Source organism: Anolis sagrei, chromosome 2, assembly GCF_037176765.1.
Source record: "Anolis sagrei isolate rAnoSag1 chromosome 2, rAnoSag1.mat, whole genome shotgun sequence".
NCBI lineage: Eukaryota > Metazoa > Chordata > Lepidosauria > Squamata > Dactyloidae > Anolis > Anolis sagrei.
In genome coordinates, this window is record NC_090022.1 from 16202940 (window position 1) to 16221848 (window position 18909).

General features: G+C 43.0%; 1 protein-coding gene across 1 annotated transcript in view; it reads right to left on the minus strand.

Moving 5' to 3' along the window:
* Positions 1-1004: 1004 nt before the first annotated feature.
* The window catches only part of LOC132765950 (complement C4-B-like), an 85785-nt gene continuing 67880 nt past the window's right edge, over positions 1005-18909 (minus strand). The window contains exons 33-41 of the mRNA XM_060760258.2: positions 18327-18495; positions 14787-14877; positions 14150-14224; positions 13675-13780; positions 9652-9741; positions 7730-7822; positions 6181-6264; positions 4266-4398; positions 1005-1471 (exon numbers count right to left, since the gene is read on the minus strand). Of these exons, the coding sequence (XP_060616241.2) occupies positions 1330-1471; positions 4266-4398; positions 6181-6264; positions 7730-7822; positions 9652-9741; positions 13675-13780; positions 14150-14224; positions 14787-14877; positions 18327-18495 (983 nt within the window). The 3' untranslated portion in view covers positions 1005-1329. The remainder of the gene's footprint in view (positions 1472-4265; positions 4399-6180; positions 6265-7729; positions 7823-9651; positions 9742-13674; positions 13781-14149; positions 14225-14786; positions 14878-18326; positions 18496-18909) is intronic.

Genomic DNA, 18909 nt, shown 5'->3' on the forward strand with positions numbered 1-18909 from the left:
TCCTAACAGCCATTTGTGGGAGCTGAAGTCCAAAACACCCAGAAGGCCAAAGTTTATCCATGCTTGGTGTAGAGCCATCTTATGTGCTTTTGGTGTTCCTCCATTGAACCATAACTAGCTTTTTGCAATGGGGCCAACTGGCAGACACAGGGGCACATAATTTTAATTTACTTACTAGCAGCCTGGGTTGCTGCGAGTTGTAGTACATAAAAAGTACTACTATTTTTGAGCTCTTTTCAGGTCTCATTTGCATATACTGTCAGCCTTCCACATTCCTAGAAGTTAGAGGTACAGAACCCAGAAGATGCTGATTAAAAACATTGTTGTTTTTTTTAAACCCTGTAAGGACAGACCTCTGATTTCTAGATCCTTTGTCATGATTGTTGTTGTTGTTCATTCGTTCAGTCGTCTCCGACTCTTCGTGACCCCATGGACCAGCCCACGCCAGAGCTCCCTGTCGGCCGTCACCACCCCCAGCTCCTTCAAGGTCAGTCCTGTCACTTCAAGGATGCCATCCATCCATCTTGCCCTTGGTCGGCCACTCTTCCTTTTGCCTTCCACTTTCCCCAGCATCATTGTCTTCTCTAGGCTTTGCTGTCTCCTCATGATGTGGCCAAAGGACTTCAACTTTGTCTCTAGTCTCCTTCCCTCCAGTGAGCAGTTGGGCTTTATTTCCTGGAGGATGGACTGGTTGGATCTTCTCGCAGTCCAAGGCACTCTCAGCACTTTCCTCCAACACCACAGCTCAAAAGCATCGATCTTCCTTCGCTCAGCCTTCCCTAAGGTCCAGCTCTCACATCCATAGGTGACTACAGGGAATACCATGGCTTTGACTAGGCGGATCTTTGTTGCCAGTCTGATGTCTCTACTCTTTATTATTTTATCGAGACTAGACATTGCTCTCCTCCCAAGAAGTAAGTGATTTCCTGGCCACAGTCTGCATCTGCAGTAATCTTTGCGCCTAGAAATACAAAGTCTGTCATAACAACACAAAGAACCAGTAGTAAATGATACAATTTTTTAATTGAGTAGGTAGTTTAAAATAGTGCAAACGACTTTGCAGGTTATTATTACTAGTGCAAAAAATATTTAAAATGTTAATAAAAAACAACAGCAGCAGGATTAGTTGCAGTCTGCTCTGAGGGCAGTTCTGGGTGGGGGGGGGGGGTGATGAGTCTTGTTAACTATGTGTTCTTTGACCACAAAGCTTGAAATGGGAATAAAAGGTGGCTTATGGTGGGGCCATCTCTTATCCCGCTAAAGAGTCAGCGTTTCAGGTGCATCGCTATGAAGGAGGACTGGAGGGGCCCTCTGGTCCAATATTCTGGCTCAGACACGACAGCCATTCTCAGCGAAGGAGGAGAGGAAGCTTTGGAGCTGGGAGCAGGCATTGCGATTCCTGGTGGCCCCACACATTCTGGGGAGAGGAAGCTCCTCCACCCAGGAGTCCTTATCCAGCAGGTACTGGGGGCTGCAACAAAAGAATGGGGTCAGAATGTAGAATTAAGAAGGGACAGTTTCTATGAAGTCATTATAATTTGACAATATCCTCCATGGGTTGTTGTAGGTTTTTCCGGGCTATATGGCCATGTTCTGGAGGCAATTTTTCTCCTGACGTTTCGCCTGCATCTATGGCAAGCATCCTCAGAGGTAGTGAGGTCTGAGGATGCTTGCCATAGATGCAGGCGAAACGTCAGGAGAAAAATTGCCTCCAGAACATGGCAATATAGCCCGGAAAAACCTACAACAACCCAGTGATTCCGGCCATGAAAGCCTTCGACAATACAATATCCTCCATATACAGGCACTCCCCAAGATATGAACAAGATAAGTTCTGTAGGTTTGGTCTTAAGTTGAATTTGTATGTAAGTCAGAACAGGTACAATTTTAAAGTGTAACTCCAGCCACACACACATACACATACACATATACTTCGCATAGCATAGGTAAAGGTTTTCCCCTGATATTAAGTCTAGTTGTGTTCGACTCTAGGGAGTACTGCTCATTTCCATTTCTAAGCCGAATTGCTGGCTTTTCAAGGTCATGTGGCTGGCATGACTGCATGGAGTGCTGTTACCTTCCCACCGGAGTGGTATCTATTGATCTACTCACATTTGCATGTTTTCGAACTGCTAGGTTGGCAGAAGCTAGGGCTAACAGCAGGAGCTCATGTCACTCCCCATATTCGAACCTGCAACATTTCAATCAGCAAGTTCAGCAGCTCAGCAGTTTAACATGCTGCACCACCGGGGGTTCCTTGCATAGCATAAGGAAGGGTTGATATCCCTGTGGTGTTTGTTTTGCTGTCTGTGCAAATCTGTTCAGAAGATTTCACCTCACTTTCTATCTCTGTGATCACTGCATTTTGAAAATTTGGCTTGTTGTGGAAACAAGGATTGGGGATAAAGCTTCAGTGGAGCCATCTTTTCTCCATGAAAGGATTGAATTTCCCTTCCGTGGGGTAGATTTCTCTCACTTCCTGCTGTCTCACCCTCATTTGTTTAAACAACAACAACTGCAAATTATGCCTGCCCTGTTTGGCACAAGTCTGTCCACGTGAAGCAGGTGAATAGAGCATTGAACAAAACATGTAGAATAATCACAGGATGTCTCAAACCTACACCCGTTGATAGACCCTATAAGCTAGCTGGCATTGCCCCCTCTGATGTGCGAGAGGAAGTTGCTGCCAAGTGTGAGAGAAATATGGTTGAACACAGTGATAGCCACCCACTGCATTGCCATCAGCCTCCTCCCAGTAGACTCAAATCAAGGAAAAGCTTCATGAGAACCACCACTCCTCTTAGTGTTCCTCCAGGAAAACAGCAAGAGCATCCCTCTGGGCAAATAGTCCAGGAAATCCCAAGAATGGGCAACTTGGAAGAGCCTGAACAGACTTAGAAGTGGAGTGGGCAGATCAAAAGACAGCCTGCTAAAATGGCACTACCTAGAAGAATCCTCCACCATGTGAGACTGTGGAGCAGAACAAACAACTCTGCATCTGTATGCTTGTCCACAATGCCCTGCCTCATGTTCAGAGGAAGAATGGTTTAAATCTAGACAATGCAGTCGCTGGGTTGTTGTAGGTTTTTCCGGGCTATATGGCTATATGGCCATGTTCTGGAGGCAATTTTTCTCCTGACGTTTCGCCTGCATCTATGGCAAGCATCCTTAGAGGTAGTGAGGTTTTCCATATAGCCCGGAAAAACCTACAACAACCCAGTGATCCCGGCCATGAAAGCCTTCGACAATACAATGCAGTCGCTGTTGCCCATTTTTGGTCAAAAATGATATAGCCACTTCTACTTCATGGGGTGTGTTATTCTTTCCTTTAACTTCTTGTTATAGGCATCCCCTTGTCTATAGTCCGAGGGGTGCTAACCCTTCTCCTACTTAGTTTATATTCATATTTCCAGTCTTTCTTGTTCCACTAATTTAGTTGAAGTAAAGGTAAAGGTTTTCCCCTGACATTAAGTCTAGTCGTGTCTGACTCTGGGGGGTGGTGCCCATCTCCATTTCTAAGCCAAAGAACCAGCGTTATCCATAGATACTTCCAAGGTCATGTGGCCAGCATGACTGCATGGAGTGTTGTTACCTTCCTGCTGGAGCGGTACTTATTGATATACTCACATTTGAATGTTTTTGAACTGCTAGGTTGGCAGAAGCTGGGGCTAACAGCGGGAGCTCATTCTGCTCCCTGAATTTGAATCTGCAACCTTAAATTCAGCAAGTACAGCAGCTCAGTGATTTAACCCACTGCACAATCGGGGTGTCCAATTTTAAAACCCTGTTTGTAACTATGAATTGTTTGTAAATCAGATGTTTGTAACTTGGGGACTGCTTGTATACTCATGTATAAGTTGACCTCATATCGAGGGCAGGATTTGGGTTAGGGTTGAGGGCAGGATTTGGGGCCAAAATGAGATATTTTGATATGACTTGTGGGTAAGCTGTCATCCTCAGAGGCCAGCTATATAGGGTAACTAAGTACACTTGAGCATGTCTTCCTTCCTTCCTTCCTTCCTTCCTCCTTTCTTTCTTTCTTTCTTTCTTACGTTTTGCCTGCATCTATGGCAGGCATCCTCAGAGGTATAACAACCTCTGAGGATGCCTGCCATAGATGCAGGCTAAATGTCAGGAGAGAATGCTTCTGGAACACAGATTCTGTGTGTCATTGAACTCTAATCCCACAATCCACAATGCCCGTCCTGCTCTCCCACTGTCCCGACTACATTTCTAAGTCTCCTTCCTTGTCCTTATTGACTCACCGGCCTTCAGAGTCACGGGTTTCTCCATCACGGCCCATCAAGAGGTACTGGCCGCCTGGGGCCAAGCGTGTCCGACATGCTGCACGCACCACGAAGCGCCGTGTTGCATCAATGGCAATCCCACTGTCTGCAGCTGGTAAAGAAAAGAACAAGGGAATGACAGAGTCAGTGGGGGAGATCTTGAAATCCTCTAAGGAGGCAGCGGTCCTGAAGCTAAGTGAGCCGAGACAATCTCCGGAAATACTTTCTTCCTCATTGTGCTTGTGTAAGATGATCTGATAGAATCTGGGGTGTCAAACTACATTAATTTTACGGTGTAGATGCACTATAACAGTGTTTCTCAACCTTCCTAATGCTGCGACCCCTTAATACAGTTCCTCATGTTGTGGTGACCCCCAACCATAAAATTATTTTCGTTCCTACTTCATAACTGTCATTTTGCTACTGTTATGAATCATAATGGAAATATCCAACATGCAGGATGTATTTTCATTCACTGGACCAAGTCTGGCACAAATATCCAATATGCCCAAATTTGAATACTGGTGGGTTTGGGGGGGGGGGATTGATTTTGTCATTTGGGAGTTGTAGTTGCTGGGATTTATAGTTCACCTACAATCAAATAGCATTCTGGACTCCACCAATGATGGAATTGAACCAAACTTGGCACTCTCATTAGCAACAGAAAATACTGGAAGAGTTTGGTGGGCATTGACCTTGAGTTTTGGAGTTGTAGTTCACTGACATCCGGTGCAGTGTGGGCTCACACAATGATGCATCTGGTTCAAATTTTGGCATGAATACCCAATATGCCCGAATGTGAACACTGGTGGAGTTTGGGGAAAATAGACCTTGACATTTGGGAGTTGTAGTTGCTGGGATTTCACCTACAATCAAAGAGCATTCGGAACCCCACCAATGATAGAATTGGGCCAAACTTCCTACAGGGAACCCCCATGACCAACAGAAAATACTGTGTTTTCTGATGGACTTTGGCGATCCCTCTGGCACTCCCTCACGACCCCCACACGGGTCCCGACCCCCAGGTTGAGAAACACTGCACTATAAGGTTAAGTATTTTCATCTCCAGGAAGCGAACCCCTTTGAAATAGATTTTTAACTAGTAACGTTGGCCCTGGATCATGTTCATTGTGTGTCTTCAAGTCATTTCAAGTCATTTCTGTCTTAAGATAGCCTGATCACAGGGTTTTTTTGACTAGATTTGTTTAGAATCATAGACTCATAGAGCTGGAAGACACCTTGTGTGCTATCCAGTCTAACCCCATTTGGTCAAGAAGCAGGAAAATTGCATTCAAAGGACCCCCGAAGATGGCCATCCAGCCTCTGTTTAAAAGCCTCCAAAGAAGGGGCCTCTACCACACTCTGGAGCAGTTTCAGTACTGAACAGCTCTCACAGTTAGGAAGTTCTTCCTAATGCTCAGGTGGAATCTCCTTTCCTGTAGTTTCCTGCCTTCCATGGGCTACGCAGTGGTTCTCAACCTGGGGTCCCCAGATGTTTTTGGCCTTCAACTCCCAGAAATCCTAACAGCTGCTAAACTGGCTGGGATTTCTGGGAATTGTAGGCAAAAAACATCTGGGGACCCCAGGTTGAGAACCACTTGGCTACAGGGAAGCCCTTTGTGGGTTGCATGCTGCCAGCAGGCTGTATGTTGTGCAGGCTTGGTTTAGAGAGTTCTTCCTGAGAAGTTGAGAGAGTGGGACGCACAGTACCCAAGGTTAAGTCCAAGGAGTTCGAACCATGCTCAAATCACTGTACTCCATTAAGCATTCAAATCACTATACTTGATTTGAAATTTTGGTATAAAGTTGCCGCCCTCTGCTTTTTGCCCCAGTCATGCCAGAAAGCATTGGACCTAAAGGGTTGCTAAAGACCTTCAACCAAACTATTACTCACTGAAGTACAAGGGCTCCAGGATTGTCACTTCATAGATGCGGAAGGCGCTTTCCTGACTCTCACGCTCCACTCGGGCACGGAACGCTGCAGATAAAAAAGAAAGGTTTTCAATTAGCTGGGAAGTAACTTGGTCTGAGATTTATAAATCGGAATTTATTTTATACTGTACATTGCTTTGTCTGCTGTTAGCCAGAAACGGAGTCTGCACACCCTGTAAATTTGTTTATTTATTTATTTATTTTGGACATTTGTATCCCGTCCTATCTCGACCTCCACAGAGGGACTCAGGGGGGCTAACAACTGGCACACCATGGTGCCCACAACCAAAAGCATCAATATACAATTTAAATAAAAACATTCAAACAGTTGCCGATTTAAGTCATCGTCCTAAAAGCAGTCCATCAAGTCCATTAAAGCCATTGCTGTGCCAGCAGGTCAGCCTAGTCTGCAAACGCTTGATTCCATAGCCGGATAACCTAAGAGGTGTCTATGGACAATGCCAGCTCTTCGGCTTAGAAACGGAGATGAGCACCCCCCCCCCCCCCCCCAGAGTTGGACACAACTTGACTTAATGTCAAGGGGAAACCTTTACCTTTTCTATGAGATCAAGACTCGGCACTTTATATCGTTTTAATCCGTTTTATTGTTTATGTGTTTTAATTGTTCATCTCTTTAACTATGTTATGGTTTAATGGGGTTTGTTTTATTATTATGTCAATGTGGCAGGGGAAACCTTTACTTTTACCTTTTATCACATGTTGGTAGGGGCAAGTGATTGTGGCTATTTAATTGGATGTGGCTATTAAATATCTGCATATAATAAGTTGTAAATACAACATGTGCTGTTTTCTGCACAATGTCAGTTTTAAAACATATATAATTTTACAAAATTAAAATAGAGCATAATTTATAATCTTGCCTTCATCTCATCCACCACCTTCCTTTCTCCAAGTCACAGATATATAAATATTCCTACCACTTACTAATAAATTACCTTCTACTCCATTTGTTTTAGTTTTATCCATAATAGTCATATTTTCATTCGTTACTTATCCAAAATCTCCCCTTTTTCATTCTTGGCAAAAACTTGTGCACACTATCATCTCAAACCTTTGTTAGTTCATCAAGGCACGTTGTGGAAGCCCCAAGAAAAATAGGAAAGGATGGGAAGGATACTAAGAAACCAAGATGAGAAAGGTGTGCATGAAAATAAACAAACTTCTTTGACTTGGAGGGAGGTAACGTTGACAAATTAGTGAGGGAAGGATCAACGGTGCAGCTACACTGTAAAATCAATGCAGTTTGACACCACTCTATCTGCCGTGGAATCCTGGGAGTTCTAGTCTCATGAGGCACCAACACTTTGGCAGAGAGGCCTAAAACCTTGTAAATATACAACTTCTACAATTCCATAGCATTGAGCCATGAAAGTTAAAAAGATGTCAAATGCCATTAATTTTATAGTGCATTTGTGCAGACGCATCCTAAAACAGCAAGTTAGAAAGTGTGGCACAGCACTCCAGTCCCTGCACCCACCACTCACTCTTACCATATTGTACTCGGGGACTGTAGCATGCAAACTCCATGCGGGAATCTTCTGTAATGCCATCCCCAATGGTACGCTTCAAGCGTGGGCAGGCCCCTGCATGGAAAAAGGGAATTGTATGCTTATCCCAATTGATGCGGATGACATGGCTATTTTAGGACGAGCGTGGAAGTTCGTGGTGGGGGCACCTGCTAAGCAAAGCTCCAAAGGCCACTACTCACATATGGCTCAAGATGTGGTTAGAGGTGTGCGAAAGGACACAGGTATTCATAGAAGGAACAGGGTGATTCTATGGTCAGCGTCCAGCAGAGGTCACCCTTGAGGACCTAGAGATTCTTATGGAGAATATTTATCTGAAAATCTATAATCCACAACTTCTTAAACTGTGGGTCCCAGCCCCAAACAAGGTCCCCTTAGCTCAATGTTGGGGTCACAATAATTTGGCAACCATAAAATGTTTCTAAATGCCATCCATTTACCCAAATCTGTTAGCAACAGCACGCAGTGTTTACAATGGGCTCTGAAGATAATGCTTCAGCTGTCCTCCACACACACACACACAAAAGGAAAACCAGTCTGTTTAGTAAGGCTCGCAATTGCTGATTTATTATCAGTAAATGTTTGGATTTTATACCTACTTTATATACTTATATACCCAGGGCCACATAAAAAATTCTTAAATAGAAAGAGGCCACAAGTGGGAAGAGTTTAAGAATGTTTGCTTTAGGTCAGTGTTTCTCAACCTGGGGGTCAGGACCCCGGGGGGGGGGGGGGGTTGCAAAGGGGTGTCAGAGGGGTCCCCAAAGACCATCAGAAAACACAGTATTTTCTGTTGGTCATGGGGTTCTGTGTGGGAAGTCTGACCCAATTCTATCATTGGTGGGCTCAGAATGCTCGTTGATTGTAGGTGAACTATAAATCCCAGCAACTACAACTCCCAAATGTCAAGGTCTATTTTCCCCAAACTCCACCAGTGTTCAGAGTTGGGCATACTGAGTGTGCCAAGTTTGGTCCAGATCCATCATTGTTTGTGTCCATAGTGCTCTCCGGACGTAGGTGAACTACAACTCCAGAACTCAAAGTCAGTGCCCACCAAACCCTTCCAGTATTTTCTGTTGGTCATGAGAGTGCCAAGTTTGGTTCAATTCCATCATTGGTGGAGTCCAGGATGCTCTTTGATTGTAGGTGAACTATACATCCCAGCAATTACAACTCCCCAAATGACAAAATTAATCCCCCCCCCCCCCAACCCCACCAGTATTTCAATTTGGGCGTATCGGGTATTTGTGCCAAATTGGTCCAGTGAATGAAAATACATCCTGCATGTCGGGTATTTACATAATGATTCATAACAGTAGCAAAATGACAGTTATGAAGTAGCAACAAAAATAATGTTATGGTTGGGGGTCAGCACAACAGGAGGAACTGTATTAAGGGGTCGCGGCATTAGGAAGGTTGAGAAACACTGCTCTAGGCGATCCTACAGTTAATTTATGGTGCAAACCTAAAGTCACTGTCATACCCTGCAACTTTTCTCATTTGACAAAGATCAATCGTCTGCCATCCCACTTTTTCAGCTGCTTTTAAAATGTCCCAGTTTCTCATTCCTCCTCCCACTTTTCTGCAATTGTCCTTCAATTGGTGAGGAGAGGAAGTTTGCCTTTCTCACCTGGCTCAGGAAAAATCTACAGTAGTTTATCCAGCTGGTGTGTTCTTCCTCATTAGTAACTTTCCCCATCTTGGCCACACGCTGATATTGCTTGGCCACAATTTTTATATCAGAAATGTTGGAGGGTATGCACCCTAGCCCTATTTTCCATTCTATAACTACACAAATGGCAGATTCGTCATATCGGAGGGGCAGACCTCTGTTTAAGGAAGCCCTTTATTGTTGTCCACCTTGAATTCAGTTGCAGCCACTTTACCTTCGGCACATTGGCAGACGTCATCTGAGCATAAGGCAGAGACATACTGAGGCTTGTTGGGAGCACCATAGAAGATGTTGCAGCGCTGATCTGTCCGTGGATATTAGGTTGCAAGGGGAGAGAGAGAGAGAGAGAGAGAGAGAGAGAGAGAGAGGGTCTTATTTAACTTAGTGAATCAGCCTCATCCAGTAATTCAGTCTGGCTGAAAACAGAACTACATATTTCTTTCTAGGGATGTCTAGGTCTTCCTGCACGAATTTGTGGCCAGTGTCCTGGGACCTAGACATTCCTAAAAATAACACATTAATAAAACCGGAAAATAATCAAATCCATCAAGTTGAAACTTGGAAATGTGGAGAGCCAACAGCACTGATGAAAGTACTTTGATGAAATTGTCATGCCATTCTGGGGGATTTTTGGAGAACATGTTTCAAATTGATGGACCCAATTTCACGATGTATTACCAGTGAATTTCACAATGGCAGCATACTACAATTATGCAAAATGTAACAAGTGAATCAATTATGCAAAAAAGTAATAAGTGATTGGGGCCATGGTGGGGCAATGGGTTAAACCAGTGGTTCTCAACCTGGGGATCTTAATCTCTGCGATGGTACATAGAGGGAGATGCATTTGGACAGGTAATTTGGGCCGGGACCGTTTAGGGCTTTATAGACAAAAGCCAGCACTTTGAATTGTGCCCGGTAGCAAACTGGCAGCCAGTGGAGGTGGCGTAACATGGGAGTTGTATGCTCCCTGTATGCCGCCCCAGTTATTAACCTGGCTGCCTCTCGTTGGACTATTTGAAGCTTCCGAGCAGTCTTCAAAGGTAGCCCCACGTAGAGTGCATTGCAGTAGTCTATTCTAGATGTAACAAGAGCATGGACCACTGTGGCCAAGTCTGACTTCCCAAGGTACAGGCGCAGCTGGCACACAAGTTTTAATTGTGTGAACGCTCCCCTGGCCACCGCTGCAACTTGGGATTCCAGGTTCAGTGATGAATCCAGGAGAACTCCCAAGCTGCGAATCTGTGCCTTCAAGGGGAGTGTGACCCTGTCCAGCACAGGTTGCGACCCTATACCCTGCTTGGCCTTGCGACTGACCAGGAGGACCTCTGTCTTGTCTGGATTCAACTTCAATTTGCTCGCCCTCATCCAGACCGTCACAGCGGCCAGGCACCGGTTCAGGACTTGGACAGCCTCCTTAGCATCTGGTGGAAATGAGTGATAGAGTTGGACATCATCTGCATACAGATGGCATCGAACTCCAAAACTCCGGATGATCTCACCCAGTAGCTTCATGTAGATGTTAAATGAAAGGAGAAGCCTTTGCCTTTGTCTGTGTGTTTGTGTCCCATTGTATGTCATTGTAATAAGGCATTGAATGTTTGCCTGTGTTTGCTTATATATACTGTAATCCACTCTGAGTCCTCTCATGGAAAAGGACTGAATATTATTATTATTATTATTATTATTATTATTAATTGTTGTTGTTGTTGTTATTCTCAAGTTCTCAAGTTCTACTATCCATTTTGAGTCTGAAACAAATATAAAAAATTACCCTGCAAATGGAGAATATCTCATTGGGTCTTAATGTTGTGAAGTTGCCATCTTGCAAATGGCTGAGGCCAGGGTCTGTTTGTGCACGAGGAGTGACATCTAGCAGAAATCATTCAAAACTCTATCTCCCACCCCTTCATAGAATCATAGAATCAAAGAGTTGGAAGAGATCTCATGGGCCATCCAGTCCAACCCCCTGCCAAGAAGCAGGAATATTGCATTCAAATCACCCCTGACAGATGGCCATCCAGCCTCTGTTTAAAGGCTTCCAAAGAAGGAGCCTCCACCACACTCCGGGGCAGAGAGTTCCACTGCTTTCAAGTAGTAAGAGCTTCATTTATAAGTGGTTCGTGGTTGCAAAGTCACAGACATTTCGAATCGGGTCCATCTTTTTGAAACACCCTGTATAATCCCAAAGAGGAACATTTCCAGGCTCAAACTTGGCATTGCAGAGGAAGTGGGGGCACATTTCTGATCTCAGGCTGCATAGATTATCTCAGTGTGCCATGAGCTCACTTCACCCTGCCTTCCCACACAGGGCAGGTGTCAACGCTGATTTGATCAGGCTCCCAAGATCTGTCAAAATACAGAACCCCGGTAATGCATACCAAACAAATAATGCAAATGCAATATGCTACACAGCCTATTAAAAATTTACAGGCTGCCAGAAATTTTAACTGACTAATCAGCCAAGCAAGTAATGGATCAATTAAATTTAAATACATTTGCATTTCCTCCCCCTAAAACCTCAATATTGTTGCTTTGGGGGAAGAATAAAAGGCATGTTAAAAAAATTTTCCGGATTTTTTGCTTGCCTTAGTAAGCTGCAAAGGCAAGCATTTTGTGACTCCTTACCTAAAAGATCTAATTTATAGTGTCTAGGGCAGAGCTTTCCAAACATTTCATGTTGGTAACACTTATTAGGGCCCCCCTGGTGGTGCAGCAGGTTAAACTGCTAAACTGCTGAACTTGCTGACCGAAAGATTGGTGGCTCAAATTGGGGGGGGGAGCAGAGTGAGCTCCCTCTGTTAGCCCCAGCTTCTGCCAACCTAACAGTTCGAAAACATGCAAATGTGAGTAGATCAATAGGTACCGCTCCAGCAGGAAGGTAAGGGTGCTCCATGCAGCACATGACCTTAGAGGTGTCTATGGACAACGCCGGCTCCTTGGCTTAGAAATAGAGAGGAGCACCACCCCTGAGGGTCAGATACGACTGAACTTAATGTCAAGGCAAACCTTTACCTTTACTAACACTTATCCAACATGCATTATTTCACGACACAGTAGTTTGATTTTACTACCAAACCAGAGGGTAAACCAACACCTTATAAGAGATATGGGCAGGCACATATATAAATTGTCATAACGAAATGTATGGGGACACAACTTATCTCATGTAAACTTTTCATTTATATTCCAGAAAAGGATAATTTATTACGTATTTTGCAGAGACTCAGTGATTTCGCATTAAGTTCAGGTGACACATTTACAAACTACAGCCGACACAATTTGGAAAGCTCTGGTCTAGGGAACTCCTTGCCTCATGATTTGCCATTTCTTTATTGTTGTTGCATAGGGCTGCAGCAGCACAATGGGTTAAACTGCCAGCTGCAGGAAATCTGATGACCGGAGGGTTACCAATTCAAGGCTACGAGTTGGGATAAGCTCCCGCTGTCAGCTCTAGCTTCTGCCAACCTAGCAGTCCTAAGTAGATCAATAGCTACCACCTCAGCGGGGAGGTAAAAGAGGGCCCATGCAGACATGCCAGCAACATGATCTGAGAGGTCTATGGACAACAAGCTCCTCGGCTTAGAAAAATTGAACAAGAGCACCTTCCCATAGTTGGAGTTGAACATCGCCTCCAGGCATCAGAGATGGAAGGGAAAGGCCTTTACCTCTGTCTGTGTATTGTATGTCATTGTTGTTCACTGTATAAAAGGCACTGCATGTTTGCCTTATATATGTACTGTAATCCACTCTGAGTCCCTCCAGGGAGATAAAGTGGAATATAAATAAATGGTATTATTATTATTATTATTATTATTATTATTATTATTATTGTGTGCCTTCAAGTAGAGCCCCCAGTGGTGCAGTGGGTTAAACCCCTGTGTCAGCAGGACTGAAGACCGACAGGGCGCAAGTTCAAATCCGGGGAGAGGTGGATGAGCTCCCTCTATCAGCTCCAGCTTCTTATGCAGTGACATGAGAGAAGCCTCCTACAAGGATGGTAACACATCAAAACATCCGGACATCCCTTGAGCAATGTCCTTGCAGACGGCCAATTCTCTCACACCAGAAGCGACTTGCAGTTTCTCAAATCACTCCTGACACAACAAAAAAGTAGATTCTGACTGAAAGGAACCCTATCATGGGGATTTCTAAGGCTATGAATGTGTGACTTGTCAGCCAATGTGTTTTCATGAGTGGGCTTGCATATTCCAACACTCAAACTATTAGACCTTACCTGGTTCGTAAAAATCATAGATGGTGGCACTGGCTGGCTGGAGCTTCCCCACCGATACTGTCTGCTTGGCTTTAAATGCTAAACATTCACGTTCTGATTCGGGCACCTGCACATAAACATGCATATGCATTATTTCTCTTGCTAATTTTAAACGAGCTTTCAGTCTAACAGAAACAACCAAATCAGTTGGGATAAGGGAGGAAAGCAAAATGTCCCATCCTGGTTTCATTTGCTATGGATAAGTTACAAGATCAGCTTCATTCAGACACACCTTATAATAATAATAATATAATAATAATTAATAATATAATAACCCATTAATTCAAAGGAGTATAGAGTTGCCAAGTAAAATAAGGGAAAGGACTCATGGCAATTTAATGGGGATGTTTGAATGGGAGTTTATTGGAACACCTCTCTAAAGCTTTCCCTATTTCCTCCCTCATTAAATCCCCCCCTTGTAGCAGGTTTCTCTCACCGAGTCGATGTAGAGCATCAACCGTCGTCCTTGGAGCTCCCAATGGCTGATGTATCGATCAGGGACATCTCGCAGCTGAGGAGGTGGAGGGAAAGGAAAGAGAGAGATGCCAAAATGAAACAAGCACAAAATAGAGCCAGTATAGCCCAGTGACTTAGGCGATCTGGGTTCAAATCTGGGTTCAGGTGTAGAATGTAGTATTTAGGAGTTAATAAAAGCATATTTTGTTGGAAATAACAGCCTTCTTCAAGCCTCCACTCGTTATTTATTATGTATGTAATTCAAATTGCTTACTGTATTGTATATACGTGTGTTGGTTTGCAGTTTTTTATTAACTCTTTGTTGTGGGAGGGGCTGCAGAACATGTGATCAGGTCTGGGCTTGTTCGGGACTCAGACTCCATTTTATAACTTTTGCTTTAGACTTCAGTAGGAACAGTACGCTTACAGACATCACTGGACTTTCAGACTACGCAGAGACTCTATTAGACTCTCAGAAGAGAGAGATGCTTTGGATTTTGGACTGTTGTTACCTACACAGGGAAACTACTTCAAATCCTATTTGTAACTGGATTGATAAGCAAATGGCCTCTGAATGAAGAATGACATCTCTGCCTTAGTCCCCCATAAATAGCTACCTGGTTCAGGTCACCTTCATCAGGTTGGAATCCACTAAGCAGGGTGATGTCCACAATGACCATGCCGGTGACATGTGCTCCCGACTGCCTCCTACAAAGGAAGGAACAGCAGGGTGAGGAGGAGAAGGAGAAAACAAGCAGTAGTATAGTATGGCCCTCACATCCACAGGGGATATATTCCTAACTTCACTATCAAAATGTGAAGCCACAGATAATAATGAATCCTATTGAAACGAATGTCTTTCAGCAGAAAGGTACAATAGAAATGTGCAGGAGGATTTAAACAATGCCCGAAGGTAAGATATTTTTTCAGACACTGTTGAGTAAGGGAAATTGCAGGTGCCAATCCTACATATTTTGGAGTGATACTAGATCAGGCATGGGCAACCTTCGGCCCCCCTGGCGTTTTGGACATCAACTCCCTCAATTTCTAATAGCCTACTGGCTGTCAGGAATTGTGGGAGTTGAAGTCCAAAATATCTGTAGGGACGAAGTTTTCCCATGCCTGTACTAGATAGCAGCAAAGGGAAGGAATTTCTGGGAGTGAGAGTCCAGCAAAATCTGAAAGTAAGCTGGTTCCTGCCCCCTGTTTTGGATTTAGGCAAGTGAGACTAGGAAGCAAAGTCCCCTCTGAACAAATCTTGCCAAGAAAACTTCATGGTGGGCCTGTCTTAGCGCTACCATATGCTAGAAGGAGTGTGAAGGCCCACAATATCAGAAAGTGCTTACTATATGATTTGAAGGAGCGGAGAGGGCAAAGTGCTGTTTTGAAGCTGCATGGAAACCCCTCTTCCCTAGAGATTTTTGGAACTCTGTCTTGCCTGATTGGTAAGATCTTTTTCTAGTCCACCCAAAAGGATGAAATGCTTCTCCTGAAAGTTTCCAGGATTAGCAATTCACTTTTTGGTAAGGAACTTCTCCATGTTTACATTTTAAACACATATTTTAAAAAACACCAGAAGAAATTTTAAGAAAGATTTGATAATGTCTCATGGTTTCAATATAGGCAGTTAAAAGAATATGACAATAAGGATAAATTAATTGGATTTTTAGAATTAGAAAATTTATGGGACAAAATAATGAAGTCTGAAAACAAGATAATTGCTAAGACATACAAGAAGTTACTGGAGTGGTCGACAGAGAAAGAACAGATGAAAGATTGTATGATAATGTTGTGGTTCAGTTTGAGCCAGAGCTTTCTGAGCCTGAGGATGATGGGTTACAGATTTCTGAACAAGTTCCGGCTAGTGAAACAAATGAAGCAGACAGTGTTGATGCTGAAGAAGAGACGGCATTTCTGTTCCCTAGAGAAAGGAATGTGGTTTTAGATAAAGATAGTGAAACTTCGGAGCTCCAGGTGGAGGCTCCTTCTGGGAGCTCAGGGCCTCTTGATTCCCAGGGTGACCAGGCCCAACAGCGCAAAGATAATGAGCTATCCGACCTTGAAGATAGTGGAGACCTGATTAGACAGGACCGTTTACAATTCAGAGTTCGCAGAAGCGAACGCCTTGCCAACAAACGTGAGGCTAGAGGTCAACGTAATGCTTTCATGTTGGGACAGCATTTAATGAGCTGATCGAAAGGCATTCTTTGTCAGTCCAATGTTGCTTCTACCCTGTTAACTTCTGTGGAATTACCTTGGCTTTTGCGGAAAGCTTCTGGCTCTTTGGGACTTTGATTTTGATCCTGATTTTTGGAGACCTTGTCTTGCTGCCATGGACTCTTGTTTAACCTTTGCATTTAAGACACTGTTTTGCCTATTGAATTTATATCGTTATTTCTCTGTTTTGATTTTGCTTTTTCTCAATAAACTACAAAACCTACAGCCTTGGTGTGTGGTGGTATCTTGAGCAAGGTGAATCTATCCTGAGTTGTGACAGATAAAGTGGGCTAGTAACATTGGAAGATCAATGAGGCTGGAAGAGTGGAAAAATAGTTGGAACAAAAAAACGAAGTAGACTTATTCATATGCCCTAAAAGAAAACTGGTTTAAGATAATGTATCATTGGTAAATCAGTCCATCTAATCTAAGCAAGTATTACAAAAAATTAAATAATAATTGCCGGAAGTGTGAATCCTATGATGGAAGTTTCTACCACATGTGGGGAACGTGCAGCAAGGCTAAAAGATTTTGGAAGATTATTCACGATGAAATACAGAAACTTCTGGACATTAAACTACAAATGAAGCACACACACACACACATATACGTTTTTCAGAAGAGAAGATGGAAACAAACAAAGAAGTGCTCCTCAATTATGTTACAACAGCAGCGAGAATGCCTAAATGTGGAGACAGAAAGAAATCCCTACAAAGGAACAATGGATAATGAAAGTCATGGAAATAATGAATATGGACGAACTGACCCAACTCCTTAAAAGACATTATGAAAAACCAATTAAGAAGACGGACTGGAACCTATTCCGAGTATATATGGAAAAAGAGAAGAGGATATTATTAATATATTCAGCCTATATATTAGAAGTCTATGCTGACAAAAGACGAATCCTAGGAGGAAAGGTTAAGATTTTGGGAAGACCATTTGAGATGCTTAGTATGGACAGAGCTTGGAAGTACAATAACATACACTTTCCCCCCCTCTTTTTCTCTCTCTCTTCTTTCTTTTCTTTTCCCCCTTTGTCCCTCTTTTTTAACCTCTTTTCTTTCTATATATCTTTCTCACATTTTCTATGTAAAAGGGGAAATTATCTTTTTTTTCTTTTTTTAATTATTACTTTTTATTTATTACTTTTCTTTATTATAATTGTTGTTTTATTATTATTTTAAACAAAAAAGGTTAAAACAAACAAAAAACACCTTGGAAATAATTTTTTTGGCAACTTCCAGTTTCATCTTGCTCTTTTATTTGGCAGTCTGAGCAGTCTCCAAAGGTCCTGGAATCTGGTTCTTTATCCACCACAGTTTCCCACCCTTGATTATAAAATGATATTAGAGGAAGCCTTACCTATGATACAATCCCTTCCATGTCAGTGGGTCATCACTCTGCCCTGGTTTCAGTCAAAACGTTTTAAAAGTTATCCAAACTGCTAAGCTCTATTCCCAAAACTTGATATTTTTTGATACAACTTGGATTGTTGTAGATTTTTTTGGGCTATATGGCCATGGTCTAGAGGCATTCTCTCCTGACGTTTCGCCTGCATCTATGGAAAGCATCCTCAGAGGTAGTGAGGTCTGTTGGAACTAGGAAAAAGGGTTTATATATCTGTGGAATGATCAGGGTGGGACAAAGGACTCTTGTTTGCTGGAGCCAGGTGTGAATGTTTCAACTGACCACTTTCATTAGCATTTGATGGCCTGACAGTGCCTGGAGCAAACTTTTTTTGAGAGATGATTAGATGTCCTTGTTTGTTTCCTCTCTGTTGTTGCACTGTTGCAATTTTAGAGTTTTTTTTAATACTGGTAGCCAGATTTTGTTCATGATTCCGGTCATGAAAGCCTTCCACAATACCATTGGCATAAAATGATTACAATTACAAAGTTTTTATCCTCAAAATAGAATAATGCTCCCTGCTAACTTACCAGAAGCAGACGTTGTAGGTGACATCCCGTTGCGGCTGTCCAGGCTCTGTGGCCTGCCTCTTCCGCCGCCGGCGGGCATCAAACAACTCAATGGGCGATAATGGCTGGTCAGCAGGCTGTGATATTTCAGCCTCATCCTCATATTCATAGTAGTAATCATCAACATCAGCTGTTAAGAACATGAGAAGACCAATGTTAGGTTGAACCAAAGGCCTATCTTGTGAAACGTTTTGCTCATACAGTAAATTATGAACTACCAATGGGATTCACATCAACAGGCATGAAGGTTTCACCACTCTCTATCACATATTGTCCAGGAATTCATACACGGGTCTTAACCACATATCTGTGGGACCATTTATTTTTTTAAACCTTCACTTTTCTTTCCACTTCTTGTTAATCACATACTTGTTCAAATCTCAAGCTATGGATATGTTAAGCAAGGCAACTTCAGAAAGCATGGTTTGTCCTACTTCAAACTTACCATCGTTGATATCAAACATGGTTCAATAACATGACAAATCATGATTAGAAGGGAGGAAAAGGAAACTTGAAAATCCTACCTAGATGTTAGAGAAGGATG